General features: G+C 47.4%; 1 protein-coding gene across 1 annotated transcript in view; it reads left to right on the forward strand.

Annotated features, from left to right (window-relative positions):
* The first annotated feature begins 269 nt into the window (after positions 1–269).
* Positions 270–20,398, forward strand: part of PAXBP1 (PAX3 and PAX7 binding protein 1) — a 32,154-nt gene continuing 12,025 nt past the window's right edge. Inside the window, exons 1-10 of the mRNA XM_083171817.1 lie at positions 270–590; positions 3,555–3,680; positions 4,031–4,201; positions 5,776–5,997; positions 8,895–8,998; positions 10,467–10,687; positions 12,465–12,654; positions 15,380–15,503; positions 18,154–18,256; positions 19,437–19,552. Coding sequence (XP_083027943.1) covers positions 347–590; positions 3,555–3,680; positions 4,031–4,201; positions 5,776–5,997; positions 8,895–8,998; positions 10,467–10,687; positions 12,465–12,654; positions 15,380–15,503; positions 18,154–18,256; positions 19,437–19,552 — 1,621 coding nt within the window. The 5' untranslated portion in view covers positions 270–346. The remainder of the gene's footprint in view (positions 591–3,554; positions 3,681–4,030; positions 4,202–5,775; positions 5,998–8,894; positions 8,999–10,466; positions 10,688–12,464; positions 12,655–15,379; positions 15,504–18,153; positions 18,257–19,436; positions 19,553–20,398) is intronic.

Below are 20,398 nucleotides of genomic sequence, written 5' to 3' on the forward strand. Positions count from 1 at the left end.
CATCATTTATATCTGTGTGCTACAATCCCGCTCATAACATTATAGCAATACATCCATTTTTTATCATGTTCAGTTGTTATGTATGAAGAGTTATAAGTCAGCCGCTTGGTGGCGCGCTTTCTACTCCTGAGAAACTCCCCGCCTGTAGGCGCCGCTGTTTCTCCCCTCCCTGCCTGTAGGTGCCGCTGTTTCTGGCTTCCTCAGGCGAGTAGCGTCTCCCCCGCATGCGGCGTTGCTGTGTACACCGCCAGGCAGCAGGGGTCGCTGTCACCAGTCTCTCCGCATCGATCAGTGCTGTCTCCTGCTGCTGCTGCTGGCGGCTGTCGGTTCGCCTGTCCCCGCCGTCATGTTCCGCAAGGCCCGGCGGGTGAATGTAAGGAAGCGCAATGACTCGGAGGAGGAAGAGCGGGAGCAGGAGACGGCGCCCCCGGCCGAGCACCCCGCCATCAGCGAGCCGATCCACCCGGTTCTCATACCCGGGCTGCAGCAGCACGACAACGGGTTGCAGCCGGCCCGGCCTCCGAAAGCGGCCAGAGAGCCTGGCGGGTCCAAGGCGGCCAGCCTGCTCAGCTTCCAGGACGATGTGGAGGGTGAGAACACAGGAGGGCCCGCGGGTGGTGTCAGGGGTGGTTATAGAGGGATCAGGGTGGGGGTGCACACAGCGGTGTTCGGGGGTCGTATGGGAGCACAAATGGGGGTGATCAGGAGTGGGGGCACAAATGGGGGTGATCAGGAGTGGGGGCACACACGGGGGTGGTTGGGAGGATCAGGAGTGGGGGCACTCATGGGGCTGGTTGGGAGGATCAGGAGTGGGGGCACACATGGGGCTGGTTGGGAGGATCAGGAGTGGGGGCACACATGGGGATGGTTGGGATGATCAGGAGTGGGGGCACACATGGGGCTGGTTGGGAGGATCACATGGGGGTGATAGGATGGGTCAGTGGTGGAAATAGAGGGATAGGGCAGGAGCACACATAGGGGTGGTGGAAATAAAGTGATCGGGCTAAAGCACACGGCCCTTACTGGTAAATATTCAGGGCATTGCAAATCCTCAATTTATGTATATGTTTACATTTATGTGTATATCATGGTTGGCCCAGTGGTAAGTATTACTGACTTTTAGCACTGAGGTCTTAAGGTGGCCATACACACGTAGATTTATCTGCAGATCTGTCTGGTTGGAACAAAAACAAGGTTATGGATGAGAGCAAATGACAGTTGACCATTTGCTTGGAAATGCTGGAAAACTGACAAACTGTCACTCATCCATAACCATGTTTTTGTTCCAACCAGCCAGATCTGCAGATAAATCTTACTAGTGTATGGGCACCTTTAGGTTTAATTCCCACTTTGGCCAGAAATGGTGGAGTTTGTATCTTCTCCTCATGCTTGTATGGGTTTCATTGGGGTGCTCTTGTTTCCTCCCACAATCCAAAAGTATGCTGATCAGTTAATTGGATCCTGGCAAACATGTAACCCTAATGGGTGTGTACATGAGAGAACGAATATAGGTAATGCGCTCCACTAGGGCAGGGACTGATATTAAATATGAAAGTAATTATATATTACCTCTGCAGAAGTATATCATTGTCATTGCTGCCACGTTCATTAGTAAATGTGTCATCTGTATACTACATTTTTAGTCTTGTATTGTCAATTGCATAAAATGCATGTCCAAACTATGGCCCTCCAACTGTGGTGAAACTACACATCCCAGCATGCCTTGCCATAGTTGTAGCATTCCCTAGTTGCAAAACTGTGGCAAGGCATAATGGGATTTGTAGTTTCACAACAGCTGGAGGGCCATAGTTTGAAAATGCCTGGAAAGTGATGGGTTGATATTCAGTTCTTTCAGGTTGCCGCGCCCAAGTGCTCGCCACCTTGGGAGGGTGCGTGCAGAAATAATGGATGCCTGCGGCACTTGCACAATCAGAGCAACTATTGAATTGCTCCGTTGGCCGCACGTTAATTAAAGCTGCACTTAAAACAATTGAAGTCTCCGGTGGCCATTTGTCCGGTGATTCATGCATGCACACTAAAGATTTGTCTCTGGAAACATGACAGGTGCCATGTTTCTGGAGTCCTGCACATGTGCAGAGTCTATGGCACTGCAGAGGTCGGGGCCCACAATGCTGGTGGCATTTTCAGAGCTTCTGAAGAGCCTAGGTATCTTCTGGTCCTGTAATACAGACCTGGCCAATCATTGCTTGCAAACTGTAGGTTTCATTTACACATTAATTAAATACCCAAGTGTGTACCTGGTACTAGTAATTAAATGGACAGGAAGTGGAGTTATTAATATAACTATCTGTTTACTTTAAGCTAATCCTAGTGTCAGTGGCACATATAATTATAGCACTGTTATTCAGAAGACCTGGACTCCACTCCCTTATTATTTACTCACACTCTTCATTGTATCCGCCACTGTCTCCGTCCTCCCTGTATGTACATATGAGGTATCTGTGTATAAAGGAGGACAAGGTCTCGTATAAAAGGGTAACTTATCCCATTAGTAACAACCGGCTCAGTTCCTTTCCTACATCCATTGGTCCCCTCTCATCATGTGACAACTTTTGTCCATTTTGTCCCTATTTTACTGTGCATCCCAGAGACATATCTGACATTTGCAATCTCTCAGGTTTTGTTTGTAAATTTCTGCCCATAGTATTTTTCACACTTATTGTTTCTACTTTACACCATGGGGAGTAAATGCAATAGTAGTGACCCCGCTAGGATGCGGGTAAGGCACAGCAGTGTGAGGGCAGCGTGCCACCTCTCGAAAAGGGGGCGGGTGGCCGACTGGCGCAGTGGTTACGGCCGAGCCGACATAGCTATTATGAGCGGGACAGCCCAGTTGGTATCATTTTAGGGGGTGTGCATGTCTGCAGACATAGCTGGCGGGTGTGCCCGGTACCTATGGATGCCTGGGCTTCCCCAAAGCTCTCCCTTTATCGTGAATAGGTGCCATCTGTTCACATGGTTATGGCTTGGGCAGGCTACATTTTCCCTTTAAACATTGGACGGAATGGACCAGCTAAGTCACCCAGCATGAACTCTACAATAGCATCTGAGTTGCTGGAGGACTTCCGGCAAGAATGCCTGTATTTTTAAAGCTGCAATCGTGTACAAGGCAGACTCGACCTGGTTTTGCCTTGTAAATGATTGCTGCTTTAAATATACACGCAATCTCGCCCGAAGTCCCAAACCTCTGGCAACTCGTACTCCATTACAAGCAGCTCAGTTTTGCCATTTGAGCTGCTTTCAGTCCAAAAGTTGCCCAGGGTGTACGGGCCAGCGATGAGCGCTGAGGCGCACTCCTGCATAATCTCCGCCGGCCGCCGTTCATCTGCTGGTATTACCAGCAGATAGCTACGGTGTGGACGGCTTTCCTTAGCGCCTTGCTATGGAAAGTCATCCACCCCCTGTAAATATCGCTGGCCAGGGAGAGAGAATTGCTCAGTGTATGCACCGAGCGGTTTTCAGGCCAGGGAATTTTATTTTAATTTATAATTGTACTGAATGTCCTACTCTATCTTTTTTTTTTTTTTTTACAGAAGTAGAAACTTTTATAATAAAGAAATCAAATCACAGCAAGAAAATTGCAAAACTTCTTAAAAAAGAATATAGAGATGACCTGGAGAAAGTGAGGCCCAGAAGTGACCCTTACTCAGGACTGGATGGTAAGGAGGAGATCCGTTGGGTATTTGAGGATCATGGAATGCGTTCTGTCACCTGTGCACCGTATTGGTATCTAGGTTGCGGGCTCAGCCAATAGGAAGCCTTTTAGCTCACTGAGAACTTCTGACGCCTCCTGACTATTGTTTGGAGGCTTAGGAAGTCCGTGCATGGCAGCCTCTACTACGCACAGGTGACGGGAGGGTAATAGAAGTTTCTTTTCTATTTCTCTAGCAGTGTCTAACGCCTGTTGTGTAATCGCTGGTTTCTGGGGCTCGGGCATGCGCAGCAGTTGTCTGCGTTTCAGTCCGCCTCTCTGTTTTTATTTAACGGTTGCGGTTTTATTTTCTCCCAGGAGATCCGTCGTACAAAAATGCAGCCAATAAAGATGGCAGCCAAGAAGAGGTGATGGCAGGCAGCGACCTGGGCGAGGAGGAGATGGAAGTAGAAAGTGAAAAGGAGGAGGAGAAGCCGAAAGCCGGCTCTTTCACCAACTCTATCTCATCACTAAATGTCCTGCGTCCAGGTATTGTACCAATATACACCTCGCTGATCGAAGGAACACCTGAGCGGTCTCTTGTGGGACCAATACTAGTATTGGTTTCTTCCCCGCCTCCATTTGAAATTAAATGTAAATTATTTGTACTATGGATATGTTTGCGCATATATTCCCAATGGTAAATTGAATAGGAGAGTTGCAGTCAGTGGGTTTTTTTTAAGAATTTTTCTCTTTTAATGTGGACACTGTTCTTATATCAAGCTACCAAAAATAGGATTTTACTTATAGATTGTGTAACTAAAGATGGAACCGATTCCAACAGAATAAGGCCGTGCGCACGTGCGACGCTTGCGCATCCCTGTCCGCCAGCTATACAGATATGGCGTCCTGGCGGAAAGGGTGCAGAACGGCCACATCTGTATGGTAACCGTACTTTTTGTTTCCAAAATAATCCAAAGCCTGTCACCTTAACATATTGGCGGCCATTGCCCTCTCATCACGTAATGCCTTCCTCTGCAATGCAGCTTCTATGAAGAAAGGTGAAATTACAAACGATCACAGAATCATTAACCTGCAGTCTGATTCGAATGACTTATACCTAGGTCACTGGGGTTTATCATAGCAGGTGTCCAGCTGCATCAACCCCAACAGCACAGAATTATATTACGCTTGTGTTGGGTACGGAAAGCCGGAGGTCCAGAGACCGGCAGCGGAATCCTGATGCGCAAACTTGCTAACCCTACTTCCCTAATCCTAACCCTCCGTACCTGTAGCCCAGGATCTATAGTAGGAATGAATGCAGCAGGTTTTAAAATGTGACATTTAGTAATGACTGCAGCTGTGCACCAGCTAGGTGATCTGGGACATGTGACAGTTAGTAATGACTACAGCTGTGCATCAGCTAGGTGGTCTGGGGAATGTGACAGTTAGTAATGACTACAGCTGTGCAGCAGCTAGGTGATCTGGGGAATGTGACAGTTAGTAATGACTACAGCTGTGCACTAGCTAGGTGATCTGGGGCATGTGACAGTTAGTAATGACTGCAGCTGTGCACCAGCTAGGTAATCTGGGACATGTGACAGTTAGTAATGACTACAGCTGTGCACCAGCTAGGTGATCTGGGGAATGTGACAGTTAGTAATGACTACAGCTGTGCACCAGCTAGGTGGTCTGGGACATGTGACAATTAGTAATGACTACAGCTGTGCACCAGCTAGGTGGTCTGGGACATGTGACAATTAGTAATGACTACAGCTGTGCACCAGCTAGGTAACCTGGAAAACGTGGACCGTTGGTAGATCTCGAGGACCGGTTTGGCCACCCCTGCTGTAGCCTAACCCTAACAATACCCCTTACGGCGGCGCTTTCTGCGGTGTCAGAGTACTGGCGTCGGTCATCTGTACCAATCCCCCAGAATCTGGTAATTTGATCTGCCCGTGTTAAGTGAACGACCATCTCATGCAGCCAGGTTTTAGCAAGCCTAGCTTAACAAGTGAATGCTGCTGGATGAAGGATCTGCATAAGATTTTACACATTAACACTTGGTTCACGTTTTGTTTTTCAGTAATCGATAATCTGATTTTTCTTTTTCCCCTCTTAAGGAGAGATCCCAGATGCCGCTTTTATCCATGCGGCTCGCAAAAAAAGACAACTGGCTCGAGAACTTGGGGACGTGCCATCGATAGACGTTGAGGGTGGGAAAAGCCGCCTGGTGCGTGAGGACGAGAACGATGCCAGTGATGACGATGACGACGATGAGAAGAGGCGTATAGTCTTTTCCGTGCGGGAGAAGACGCAGAGACAGAAGATAGCTGAGGAAATTGGTAGGTTATAGCGTCCAGTCTTCTGCTTGAATGTCCAATCTCTTACTCATTTCACGCATTTTATTATGATTTATGGGTCTTCTTTGACAACTATTTGGACCTGGGAGATAATTATTAAAACTCTAAACATGAAACGTTTGCTAATGTTTGTAAAGATTGAGGATTGTATTGCTTCTATTTTCTGTGCTCCTTACAGCCTAGATCAGGGATGGGTGTCCTGTGGCTCTCCAGCTGTTGGGAAACTATAGGTTCCAGCATGCCTTGCCACAGTTTTGCTATTATGGAATGCTAAAACTGTGGCAATGCATGCTGGGATGTGTAGTTTCACAACAGCTGCGTTGCCCATGCCTGGTTTAGAGGTATCAACTAAAGCAATAGTGTAGGCTTATTGTTAATGCATAATCATAGTGTATTGTAATCGGTTCTCCTTGAGCCTGTACACAAGGTAAGCCTATAGTATCTGTCACTGAATGAGCATAGATGGCATTGGAAACGCTAAGGGGAGGAGGAGGAATGAGCTTAGGGGGAGGGGTGAACTGGGAAGAAGGGAAATAGGGGTGAGAGAATATTTAGGAGGGGGACAGAAGACTTTAAAGAAATTATGTCTTTGAAATGCATTCATGAAGACTGGAATGAAGACTTGTGGTGGGTATGAATGGCGGTAACCAGGGTGGGATATATGTCAGCAATGAGTGAAAGAATTGAGGAGATTGGGAGGGGTTGTGGAGAGAGGTGAGGTTGGTGGCATGTGGGGGGGAGGAGCGAGGGAGTGCTTCATATGCAAAATTGGTTAATTTGATCTGTATTCTAAGCATTACGGAAAGTTAAGCTGGCCATACACTTGCGTGACTTCTCTCTCGGAGATGTTGCATGCGAATCCCCCACCTTGAGGTGCCTGGGACCTTCCTGCACGGAAGGATCGCATGCGATATACCATATGCGGTCCTTTTGGATACAATCTATTGCATGCGAACCAATTGTGCCTGGCTTGGCTGCGATCTAACATCTCTTCTGCAGCCTGTTTGACTTGCGGGCTCGTACTGGACTGCGCATGTCATCGGACTTAAAACACAAGCGATTGCGACGATAAATTGCATGAAAAGTGACCAAATTGCATGTGAATCGCCCTAGTGTATGGGCACATTTAGTGAAGCAGGATGGGTAGTGGAGAAAGTGTCCCTTTAGCCACCCTTCTTTGTTCTCCTTCCACACCACCGTGGAGCTGTAGTTCAAGTTCTCCTTACATATTCCCTATTCTCTCTCTCTTTCCTCCATCTCACCAGCTACAAATGCTGCCAGTCACTCTCATGAACCTGATCTCCACCATACCTCATTGTTGATTTATTGTCCAATATCTGCCCTCTCCTTATTGGAGAGGTTCCTCTACACCTGCCTTACCACCTTCCTTTCCAACACTCTCCAGTCTGGCCACTGTCCCCTCCACAGAACCTGTCTCCTCAATGATCATATTACCACACAATATAAGGGATATTGTCCTGTGCTTTCTTTAAACTCCCCTCATCCTACAGCCTTTCCCATTTTCCCACACTTTGGTCCCTAAACTAAATTGCTCCCTACCTGTTCTCCACCCTCCTATTTCCTCTCCCATTGTATAAATGAACAACATTCTGCTGTCCATCCCCTCACCTGGCTTTCTCCTCTTCAGTCTACCTACTGCCTCATCTCTTCCCTGCCTCTAAACACCTGGAGAGGATCCTTCCTCCGACTCATCTCATTCCTCTGGTCCCACTTCCATACCAGTCTGGTTTCTGTCATGCCCAATCTACAGAACCTGCACTCAGGAAGGTCATCTTTGGCCTCCTTACTGCCATAGCTACTGGTTCCTCCTTGATCGATCTGCAGTCACTGTCTATCTCCAACACCTATAAACTCTTCAGTCTACTGGTCTCTGTGACTCATGGTTCACCTCACTCACCATTTATTTTCTGTTTCTACCTCTAACATCATCTGCCACCACCTTCTTTCACATTGGGGTTCCCCAGTGCTCCAGCCTTGGCCCCCTCCTCTTTTCAGTTAACTATGGCACTATCCCTTTTTACCTTTCTGTTGTCTCCCTGGCTTTCTCCCTAGCTCGCTACTTGAGGTTATCTCTGGCTCCTCCCTCATGTGCCTTCCCAGTACTGTCCTTGCTATCGGTTCTTGTCTCTTAGTCCCCTTCAGTGGGTCTGGTCCTGTGTGCTCGCCCTTCATTTAGAACAGGCTCATTGCTCCTCTCCCTGTGACACATCAACGCCTGTCTGGATATAGTAAGACTGCCAATAGTTTCCCTTGGCTGCGTCCAACCTAGACTGTTGGTTTTTGCGTTGTGTTCCAGTGTTATGTCAGATTACATCTGCTGTACCATTTGATAGGTCGGTTTGTGGTGTATTATAAATATGTTGGGATGATCTGCATTAATGTTACAGCAGGATTGATATATCTCACACTGTTCGGCTGCTGCACACCCCTCTACAATTCCCTCCATTGTCTCCCTATTGCTCACAGAATTTAATTCAACTTCCTCTCCTTTCCACTCCCTTCCACTCCATCCCCCTACACCATAACCATCACTCCTCCCCACTGGTAACCTCTTTCCTGCCTCCTAATACTACTTTAGCACTGCTGTTTGTCTATGGAAAAGCTCACCACTCTTCCCCCATCCTGCAATGCTTGAGCTGCTCCCACAAAGCTTGCTGGAGTCAACCAAGGCCACTGCTTCACCCCTCCCCACCTGCCTCCCCTGTACCCTCCTACTTCTATTCCCACCTCTCCCTTTAAGTAATAATTCATCTTTCCCTCTTGCTAATGTTCGCCTGCTTGCATTATTACTTTGTATATGTCATTTCCCTCTGCGCGTGTACTGTAACTGCTAATCATGTGTGTGGTCTCCCTTCCAGGTATTGAGGGAAGTGACGATGAAGCTCTAGCATCCGGTGAGCAGGATGAGGAGCTTAGCCGCTGGGAGCAGGAGCAGATAAGGAAAGGCATCAGCATACCTCAGGCATGTATTATCAGTTGCAGCATCTATGGTATACTTAGTGTTCCACAAACTCCCATGTTATACCATTGTGCCAGCATATAATCCGTTATCATGTGAGGGATGTAGGAAACACGTCTGTTCCCTTCATGTCACTGGTTTGCTTTGGGTGCTGTTGTAGTCTCAGGGGAGCACTGCTGTTGGACGGCTGCTATATTCATTGATTACCTGTATTCTACCGTATTGAATACAATATTCTTTTACCCACACACAAGGCCATAAACCAAACTACACTAACATACATCTCTTCTCTTATCTCAAAATATCTTCCAACACGACCTCTCCGATCCTCACAAGATCTGCGTCTCTCATCCACACTCATTACTCGCTCCCATTCCCTATCGCAGGACTTTCTTCGGGTTGCACCCACTCTGTGGAATCCCCTCCCACGCACAATAAGACTCCTCCAGTGTCCAAACCTACAAGCGTTCCCTGAAAACTCACCTCTTCAGGCAAGCTTATCAAATTCCAGAACCAGCCTCATAACCTTCATAAGCCTTTCCTATCCATTCACATCCCCACTGTACAATCCACACATATCCACTTTTCACATTTTCCATCCTCTGGACCCCTGGCCAAACTGCTGGGTCACCGTATCATACAGCCCACCAGGAGCCTTTGCATTTTGGTGGAATTAATGCAATAAAGAATTTCCCTTTTAGGTTGTAAGCTTGCGAGCATGGCCCTCCTACCTTTGGCCATCTGTAAGTTCCCAGTTTGTTGTATCACAGTTTCCTATTGTAAAGCGCAACGGAACATGCTGCGCTATATAAGAAACGGTTAATAAATAAAATTGTCTGAATCGTCTGCAAAATTCGACAGTTAGCAGTTTTGGACAATTTTTTGAATCTGAAAGCCCTCAATGCTGTCGGAAACGGCATCTTTGAATAGGCGACTGCCGCTATTTCCGCCCGCAGAAATAGCGGCACAGATTGAATTACCCCCCTTAGTGGTTTTTGTTAAACAGAAATTAGGACAAGAACATTACCAAATGGTGTGGACAGTTCCTTAAATAATGGACTTGAATAAAAGAGATGTAGGAAGTATATAATTCATGGTTCTTCAAACTGTGGCTCTCCAGATGTTGTGAAACTACATGTTCCAACATGCATTGCCACATTTTTTTCCTATAAGACTATTTTTCCCAAAACTGTCAGCTTATGCTGGGACATATAGTTCCACAACATCTGGAGGGCCGCAGTTTGAAGACCCATGATATAATTTATCCCGAAGGAGACGTCAGGGGCCACAGGCATTACAGTGGGTAGTGGAGTGGGAGAGAGCACCAGCACCCTAGAGGTTAAACTTCAACTGCCTCCCAGGCAGCCGGGCTCCTCCCCTCCTCTACCCCGCCTCCAGTTTCATATATCTGTGTTGATTTGCCATGGTCAGGGTGTAATCTAGTTTTTAATTTATTTATTTTTCTCTCCAGGTTCAAGCACCTCCATCCGTAGAAGCGAATAATTTGTTCTACCCCACCACCTACCACGGAATGCCCTACAGTTCCTCTTACAATGTCCCTTACACCTACTCCGCCTATGGATCTGCTGAGACAAAATCTCAAAAACCAGATAGTTCTGTCACTTTCAAAACTCCCAGTAATGAGATGACTCCTGTTACTATTGATTTGGTTAAGAAACAGCTTAAAGACAGGTAGGACAGACCCTCTTTCTATTTTTTGGGGGAGTACTGCAGGCTTTCAGTTTTCCTGGCTCATTTTGTGTGGGGCCAGGAACGTAGGCCTGTTCTGTATCATCAAAATGAACTGCTTAAAGAACGTGGATGGAATCAAGAATTGGGCAAATCCCCGGAAGAACTGTTTAAACGGTAGCGAAGTGAGATTGCGTTCTGTGCCAGAAACTCGGGGCTGTGTCAGTGCCACTTTCTGGACAGTTGCACATAGAGGCCAGTAATATATGAAGGAGCAATGACTATCGGTCCCACAGAGTGCCGCAGGTATAAAGGGCTTTAATCTAAAAAGCCAAGCACAAAGTTTCAACTCTGGTGTACGAGTCAAGAATTGGATTTAGACATGTAAAAAAAGTAAAGCTGTTTCTCTGTATATTGTGATGCGGTTCTGCGGATAGTTGAAACATCACGTCTTCCCTTAACTCTACTTTCTAAATAGAATCCAGAAAAAAATATTTCGCCAAGTGGGTACAAATTTCTCTAGAAGTGTATTAAAGGGCGTTTTCTGGATCAGTATAACTGTCTGATGTTTATCTCTAGTTTTATCGGTTGGTTGATGGTCCTTTGTTTTCCAAAAGGGAATAAACCAGGAATTAGTGATTATATTTTTTTTGTTAAATCTAATCTCTAGTAACGTCTTAACCACGAGGAAGAAAGAAATAGAGTGGGGCACCGTAGTGAAAGTGCAGATACGTTTTTGGAATCACGAGAAGCCTTTACCACTAATCCGGGGCCTTTTCTTGCTAATACTATTTTTGGAATAATCTGTGGCTTAAGGGGAGATGTGTCAAACCTATAGCAACCACTAAGCTTCTATCATTTATCTAGCTGAAGGCTGGCTTTGACCCTGTATTTGGAAAGTTTCCAAAAACGGGTCTGCCAGTGCCAAAAAACCGCACTTAAACGGCAATATACCGTTTAAGAGATGCGGTGTGAAAGGGGTTTTACCTGGCAGACCCGTTTTTGGAAACATTTTGAAATACAGGGTCAAAGCCAGTTTTGCGGTCTGAAGTCCAGGGTATGGGAGCCCCCAGGCCAGCGCAAGCCAACCTCCCCAAAGCATCACACTAGTGAGAGCATTAAGAGTTACATTGGTGAGCGCTAAGTGTTTCTTAGGTGAGATGTAATAATCAAAGTGTTACAAAATGTTGCATTGGTGATAAAAATAACAATTTGGGTGCTAGATTAAGTGTTACAATATGATGCTATAAAGCAGACCTGCCACTATCATGGGCCCTGTGCCCCATATCCTAAAACTGTCAAATTGTATAAACCTATTCATGATTGGTTAAAGGTGCCCATACACTGTGCAATATCATCTCATCGCACAGTACAAAAAAGTATGTGCTGCACATATTTTTGTACTGCCCTCGGATAGCATCGCACGCACATCGCATGCAATTTGATGGCGTGTGATGCGATTTAGTACAAAATGCACGGGAGAAATCTCACCATGTATGGGCACATTAAGCCCTGAATACATTTCTGCAATTTGTCAGTTTTTGGGATGAGTATAAAATGTGAAGTTCAGTTTTTTTTTTTTTTTTTTAAATATGAAATGACAATTTAAATGTGGTGTTGTAGCAGCATTAATAGTGAGGCTATTAGACATATATAGTTTTACGTTTGACCTTACCACGTGATTTAATATTGGTAATTAAATTCATATACTTTGTAGACGGCTGTGCCCTCTTCGCTAGGCCACCCACCCACTTGTTACTGTGTTGTATGCCCCATGTAGGCTCCAGGCTATGGAGAAAACTCACGAAGTGAATCTGGAACATTACGAGAAGCACGAGAAAAGTCGAGTAGACTCCAATATCGCCATTAGCCGCTTAGAAGGGTGTTCTGGGGGCAACGGTGAACGGTATCAATTCTTGCAAGAAATGCGAGGGTATGTCCAAGACTTGCTTGAGTGTTTCCGTGAAAAGGTAAGAATGCACCGATTCTTCACATTCTAGATCAAAGCAAAAAAAAAAAATTGTTCCTTTTCGTTTTTGCATCCCTAAAACCTGAATTTTCAAGTTGTGCAAAAACTGACTGCGTTTGCCTAACAATTACTTTCCTGTTCCAATCATAACCGTGATGATAATGTCTCTTGTTTCTTTAAGTCAATGCTTTCTTGATACTGGGCTGTAAAATGTGATATTTTGGCACATGGTGGTCAGTGAGGGGGTACAATGAAGCTGTATCGTGAAGCGGTATTAGTCACCTCTGTTGAATGGACCTTTCTGATTGGTGCTTTCATATATGTGCCGTGTGTTACCTTTTGTGGTTTTTACATTTGTGAGTTGCGGAATTTCAAGCCTTTTTTTTTTTTATTCGATCAGTTTGGAGATTGCTTTTCGGATTGAGTTCTTTTTATAAATGGAGACTAGAAGAGGCTTTTTTCGAAGCGTTATCTTGTTTATCGTGGGTAATTGTTTCGAGCTGGATTGTTCCCCCTCTGTCATTCTGTTTGATGTAAATAAAGGTGTTTTTGCGCTGTCTGATTTAGTGGTCATTTGTTGCCTATAAGCCCAAATACACCTCCAGTCCAGATGGACACACAGAGCCATTAGATGCCAGTGCGCCTGACAATACATACAGATGGAGCCGGCCTTAACTTTGCAGGGCTGGCGTGTCTATCGAGATGCTCGTACGCCCCGTGGCAACAGACCTTGTTCCCGGGTCCCCGCCGCCTCCCCGCATCGCCACCGTCGAGAGACTGGGGCGCGCGTGCGTGTGAGACGCACGCACGTCCCAGTCTCTCTCGCCAGCGCAAGGTGTCTGGCGAGCGCCGGCCAAAGATGAAACATGCTCCATCTGTAGATGAGAGAATAAATGACAGTACAAGGCAATTTAGGACAAGTACATGGTAAATAACGGCATCAGTGTCCTGATGTAACTATCCTTATCAGGGTGGCAGAGATATATTCTAAGAGAAGCACATGAGGAGAGAGGGCCCTGCTCGTCATTCTAAAGGGTGGGGGCAGACAGATTTGGGTGACACAGAAGGGACATGAGAAGTGAGCATAAACAGAAGGTTATGGGGCCTGCACACAGTGATGTGTGTAGGGGAGCGTTCTGAGCAATCTGTCAGGGCCCTGACTGAGTAATAGCCACAGTGCTGGGTACTGATTGCCAGGAGATAGCAAAATGCGATTAATAGCACAGCGATGTAGTGTCCTTTTCTGAGCAATTCCGTAAAATCGCTCAGAAAATGCCTTCGGTTCATACATTTCATATTCAAGTAAATGCAACTTGTTCAAAATTAAAATTTAGCAATCCAGCGTTAAACACAGGGCCGGAGTCAAATGACTACAGGTGCCCAATCTTGCATCAAAAGTGACAGGAGATTACGGGGCGATATTCATTGCGCAAATCGCGCCTATTAAGGTCAGGTTTAGGCGCACATAGCGGCTAAACCCAACCAGGCTAATGGGCGTGACCCAAAAGTCATGTTTGCGTGCTCAAGCGGTTGACTTTTCGTGCATTTCAGCCTGACGTCCAAGGGAAGTGTGGGCTGAAATGATGGCGCCAGCAGCCATAGTCGCCCGTCCTACATTTGAACAGCTCCGTTAAGCGTCCGGTGGTGGCATCTGGCCCGTAGTGTCAGGAACACTATTAACAATATCTTTAAATCTGTGCGACCTTTCCTTTTTGCACCAGTTATTAGGCCCCCTTTTGCCATTCAGTGTAAAGCCTATTTTGCACAGTCAGAATGAAATTGGGATAGTGGTATGTATGTATGTATGGTACTATTGCATGAGTGATATAAACTTCTAACATTGTGTTCCTTGTATGACTGAAGTGGGATACTGCTAGTTCCTTACGTTGCCTTTGGATATCACTTAGAATTGAATGTATGTTTGTGTGCTGAGAGTGAGGAAGGTTAGAAGAAACTATGGGATAAGCGTTTCCCCGCCTGCTCCCTCCTGGACATTGCCCTAGTTCTTCCTTCCAGTTTCCAGCCTGTGGTGTGACTCTGCTCCCAATTCCCTATGTCAGAGGCTGGAATAAGTGCGGTGAATGTGGAGCTGTCGGTGCCTCGGCTTGGCAGCTATGAAACCATTCCTGCACTTATCCCTGCACACAGATACAGGTAAGTCTCTCAGGTGAGGGACAGACGTCTCATCTTGGCTGGAAGCTGTTTTCCCAAAGGGAAGGTTACATTTTTGTGCTCTGTGTGAGCGAGTGTCCTGCAAAATAAACCGTATCCTCTCCAGGTGTTCCTTATTTTATACTCTGAAACCTTAATAATGTTTTTCATGTTTCTTTATGTCCGATATGGGTTCTGCTTCTCTTGTGTTATGGCCCCCATCCACCATGCTAACCGTTTACCCCATTTCCTGGTCCGCTGTTCGCCGTCCATCTGTGATTTGTTGGGGAATTGGGGAGTTTTGATTTTAAAAAAATGCAGATTTACCAATCGTTGTAATAAAAACAGTCAGGATCCGTATTTTTAAACCTATTTCTACCGTTTCCCTGAGTGGTCACAGGGGATTGGGAAGTGGCCACAGTTGCTCGCAGGTGTATGGGGGGGGGGGGGGGCCGTAAGCCATTTATGCAGTTGATTGCTTCCGGGAAGTCTGCTTTGTGCTTGGCATAACTTGCCCCTTCCATGTAACCTTGGCGCGCAGAACAGGTATTATGAATGTTGTTGTATTTTTTCAGGTCCCCCTGATAAACGAGCTGGAATCTGCCTTGCACCAGCTGTACAAACACCGAGCCGCCCGCCTTGTCCAAAGACGACAAGATGATATAAAAGATGAATCTTCGGAGTTTTCGAGCCATTCAAGTCAGTCCATCCTGAAGGTTTTTATTATTCATTAAACAACCTTGTTAGTGAATCACCTAACATGCATGTGACGTGTTTGTAAGGGAGATCTTTTCCCATGCCCCAGAACCCCCTGTGCTCAATGTCTCTCAGCGATGGGGAATACCATCATTTAATGTCCTCACTAGATAACATAGACCACATAGCCGTAGTTGCCCGTTACGCTGTCATCTGGTATTTAGTGGGGGGGGGGGGGGGGCTATGAAATCCAGCAGCTGTAATACTAATTAAGAGGATTGTACCTTAGAAGACTGCTTATGTTGTATAATGATGCTCTTGTATGTGGTGTACAGTAACAATGTGCTAGCTTGCTCTGCCAATCAGTATGCCTCCTCTGTGTGCGGAATCTCACTTGTTCTGAGTCCTATGCAAGAAGGAGCAAAGTGTTTATTGCTGCAGCAGGTCCCACAGAACAGCGTAACGCAGTGCTTGCTGTCTGCCTTCAGCCGGCCTTGGCTTCATGTGAAATATAACACCATTCACTAATCCGCTTCCATGATCAGTAGCAGTGGCAGCTGATTAGCCAACACCGCCGGGGTCATTTTCCTCTTCCCTATAAATGTTTCAACGGGAATCCATTCCTACGCAGTAAACGTATCCGGCTTTGTTGTCAGCCTATAGGCTCATGTTAGTTCGTATGATTAGCGTGAATTATTCCCGTTCTGTTATATTCTGAGTCCAGGCCTATGTGAAGTGCGCCCAATGACAGGTCTAAGCTGTGGCCAGAAGTAGTATTTTACATAGGCTTGCCGTGCTATCCCTGTAAACTAGAATAATCCTGGATGACACAGGTGCTGGGGCTTGGTCACAGTGCAGCCTTACAACCTGTGCTAATCATTAGTGTCCCGGTATAAAGGGTAGTATGGCCAGTCTAGATTTGGAGAATGTGGCTAAATGAATCTGTGCAATTTGGGAAGATGGTCTATGCCTGCCCCCCTCATGCTAATCTACAGGATCTTTCTCACTTTAGAGGGAATGGGATCATTGGGTGGACCTGAAGATGGTCGACAGTCATTAAGTTGACACTGTTGGGGTCGACAGGTGTCTAGGTCAACATGGGACAGGATTGGCATGTGCTTAGGTCGACACATGTGTTAGGTCAACAGTTAAAAATGTAGACATGGGTTTTTTCACTGTTTTTTTTTAACTGAATGTCATCACAGTGAACATGGACACAGGTAAAGGTGCACCGCGTCCCCTCGCGTGGCTCGCTGCACTTGCCATTCTTCGGGCACGGTGCCTCGCTGCGCTCGGCAGGCTATTTTATTCTCCCACCACGCCCTAGTGGATGGTAGGGCATGAAATACCGCCTGTCGGCTCAGAAAAATAGTGAAAACCCCATGTCGACCTTTTGACTGTCGACCTAGACACCTGTCGACCTTGTAGTATGCCGACCCAATGGTGTCGACCTAATGACTGCCGACCATCTTTAAGTCGACCAACCGACCGTATCCCCCTTAGAGGAGAGGTGAACTCTCCCGTAGCACCCGATAGCCTTTTGTCATTATATAGACTGTACGGAAAGACAAAATTTCGAAGCACTTGCATCTTATCTCTTTCATGTTATCGCTGCCTATGTAGAAAAATTAGAAGCCAGCCTGATATCTTGCAATGAAGAGAATACCACCCTGTTATATGGCCTGATGGAGATGTCTGCTGGTAGTAGCTTCTCTTGGGCTTAAGTCTGTGTTCTCTGAGTGTAATGTGGAAGGAACAGTGGGGCAGATGTATTCAGTAGGGCAAAGTGATAACGCACCAGCCAATCGGTGGTGTCAGAGATATGGCAGTTAGGAGTTGATTGGCTGGTGCATTGCCACCTTCCGCTTGGTAGGTGGTCACTTTACCAAGCTTGGTACATCTGCCCCGCTGCATGGTGGGTGGTGCTTCAATCACCTCACTGGCCCACCATTCAGTACCCACAGCTTATAGTCCATCCCTCTCCTGGCTGAGCGGCGCTGTACAAATTCTACTCCTCTGACATGTGAATTCTATGTGTTGCCACAGAACTTTAATACATGCCACTTTGTCATACTGTTGTATGAGCTCCAGTGTCCTAGGGAATCTGTAGAAATATCAGTCCTGACTTGGAAGGGGCTTGGAGGCACTAATGGGGGATACAGATTTGAAGCTCTCCTTTCCAATCTGTTGCCCACTATCCTTTAGCATATATGGTCATGCACTTGCTGTCCAGCCTATAGCTACAGAATCGTGCTAAAGGGATAACCATTTCAGAGTCTGTTTAAATTCTTTCTTTAAGGTGCTTCTAAAAAATTCCCAGTGTTCCTTGGCTCAAGAATGCTGGTGGTGCCCTGGCCAGCCAATCACGTTAGCTTTATATGAGGGTGTGCCAGCCTCATGTACAAACAATGGAGTTGTACAGAGAATCCAACCAGTTTTATAGATCTTGCGTCCTTCCTTCATACTAAAACAGGGCTGTTGGGCACAGGCTGCACTTTTGGATTATTAATGAACTGTTTTTTTTAGATGTTACTGAAGTGTTTTTTTCCCTTTCACATGTGTGTTTTTATGGACATTTCAAGAGCAAACTATTTAGTGATGAAGTTGTCCAGTGACTTGTACCTGAACATCTGTTTGTTGTGTGAATTTACAGGTAAAGCCGTAATGGCTCCAAATCTGGACTCTTTTGGGCGTGATCGAGTGTCTTACCAAGAACACGCAAAGCAAAGGAGGATAGCCGAAAGAGAGGCCAGAAGGTAAAGGCTCTGTCCTGCTTATGTGTCTTAGACGTTTGTTTCATCCTTCATCCAGATAGGGTGGAGGTGAGGTGTAGATAATCTCGAACTGTGCTGGGTTGTCCCGGAACTGTGCTGGGTTGTCCCGGAACTGTGCTGGGTTGTCCCGGAACTGTGCTGGGTTGTCCCGGACCTGTGCTGGGTTGTCCCGGACCTGTGCTGGGTTGTCCCGGACCTGTGCTGGGTTGTCCCGGACCTGTGCTGGGTTGTCCCGGACCTGTGCTGGGTTGTCCCGGACCTGTGCTGGGTTGTCCCGGACCTGTGCTGGGTTGTCCCGGACCTGTGCTGGGTTGTCCCGGACCTGTGCTGGGTTGTCCCGGACCTGTGCTGGGTTGTCCCGGACCTGTGCTGGGTTGTCCCGGACCTGTGCTGGGTTGTCCCGGACCTGTGCTGGGTTGTCCCGGACCTGTGCTGGGTTGTCCCGGACCTGTGCTGGGTTGTCCCGGACCTGTGCTGGGTTGTCCCGGACCTGTGCTGGGTTGTCCCGGACCTGTGCTGGGTTGTCCCGGACCTGTGCTGGGTTGTCCCGGACCTGTGCTGGGTTGTCCCGGACCTGTGCTGGGTTGTCCCGGACCTGTGCTGGGTTGTCCCGGACCTGTGCTGGGTTGTCCCGGACCTGTGCTGGGTTGTCCCGGACCTGTGCTGGGTTGTCCCGGACCTGTGCTGGGTTGTCCCGGACCTGTGCTGGGTTGTCCCGGACCTGTGCTGGGTTGTCCCGGACCTGTGCTGGGTTGTCCCGGACCTGTGCTGGGTTGTCCCGGACCTGTGCTGGGTTGTCCCGGACCTGTGCTAGGATGGACGGCTTTGCATAGCACAGCACTATGCAAAGCTGTCCTCCAAAGTTGCTTATCTGCTGGTAATACCAGCAGATGAATGGCGATGATGCTGGGGCATACACACTGGGTGGCTTTGAGCTGAAAGTCGCTCAGACATGCTGTTTTGAGCGGCTTTCAGCTCAGTCGCCCAGTGTGTATGGGCCTTCCTTTAGTACAGTCCACGCTGCTCTAGTTTTTGCCAGAGTAATAGAACATCAGTGGGAGTTTTGTGAGTCCTGGAGCAATCGCGAACTAGACGGACTCTGACTTTGTTACTAGATAATAATAAATCCGCTCCCAACAGTAACACTTCTATCTAATTGTAGAGCACGGCGCCGGCAAGCTCGTGAGGTAACCAGTAAGATGGCCGAACACCTTGAAGGTCTTTCCAGTGATGACGAAGAGACATCCACTGACATCAACAATTTTAACATGGAGAAAGGCAAGTTCACTCAACATTCTGCAGCTATATTTATTATGAGTAGCCTTTATTTATAAGGGGATCCAAAATGTATGCTACCCTGCTGAGGGTTAACCCCAACAGTACAGGTTTTAAGTATATCCATGGTTAAGCAGGGCTTGTTAAATGTACCCAACATATGGTCAAGCATGCAGTGTAGAGTGGCTGAAGGGGAGAGGGTGACAAGGGGAGAGGCACTGGTAGCAAGGAGATGGTGGTGACTGAGGGGACAAGGGGAGAGACACTGGTAGCAAGGAGATGGTGGGGCTGAAGGGGAGAAGGTGACAAGGGGAGAGGCACTGGTAGCAAGGAGATGGTGGGGGCTGAAGGGGAGAAAGTGACAATGGGAGAGGCACTGGTAGCAAGGAGATGGTGGGGGCTGAAGGGGAGAGGGTGACAAGGGGAGAGGCACTGGAAGCAAGGAGATGGTGGGGGCTGAAGGGGAGATGGTGACAAGGGGAGAGGCACTGGTAGCAAGGAGATGGTAGGGGCTGAAGGGGAGAAGGTGACAAGGGGAGAGGCACTGGTAGCAAGGAGATGGTGGGGGCTGAAGGGGAGAAGGTGACAAGGGGAGAGGCACTGGTAGCAAGGAGATGGTGGGGGCTGAAGGGGAGAAGGTGACAAGGGGAGAGGCCCTGGTAGCAAGGAGATGGTGGGGGCTGAAGGGGAGAAGGTGACAAGGGGAGAGGCACTGGTAGCAAGGAGATGGTGGTGGCTGAGGGGACAAGGGGAGAGACACTGGTAGCAAGGAGATGGCAAGGGCTGAAGGGGAGAAGGTGACAAGGGGAGGGGTACTGGTAGCAAGGAGAAGGGGACAAGGGGAGGGAC

Source organism: Crinia signifera, chromosome 2 (assembly GCF_055691185.1).
Source record: "Crinia signifera chromosome 2, ASM5569118v1, whole genome shotgun sequence".
NCBI classification, from domain to species: Eukaryota; Metazoa; Chordata; class Amphibia; order Anura; family Myobatrachidae; genus Crinia; species Crinia signifera.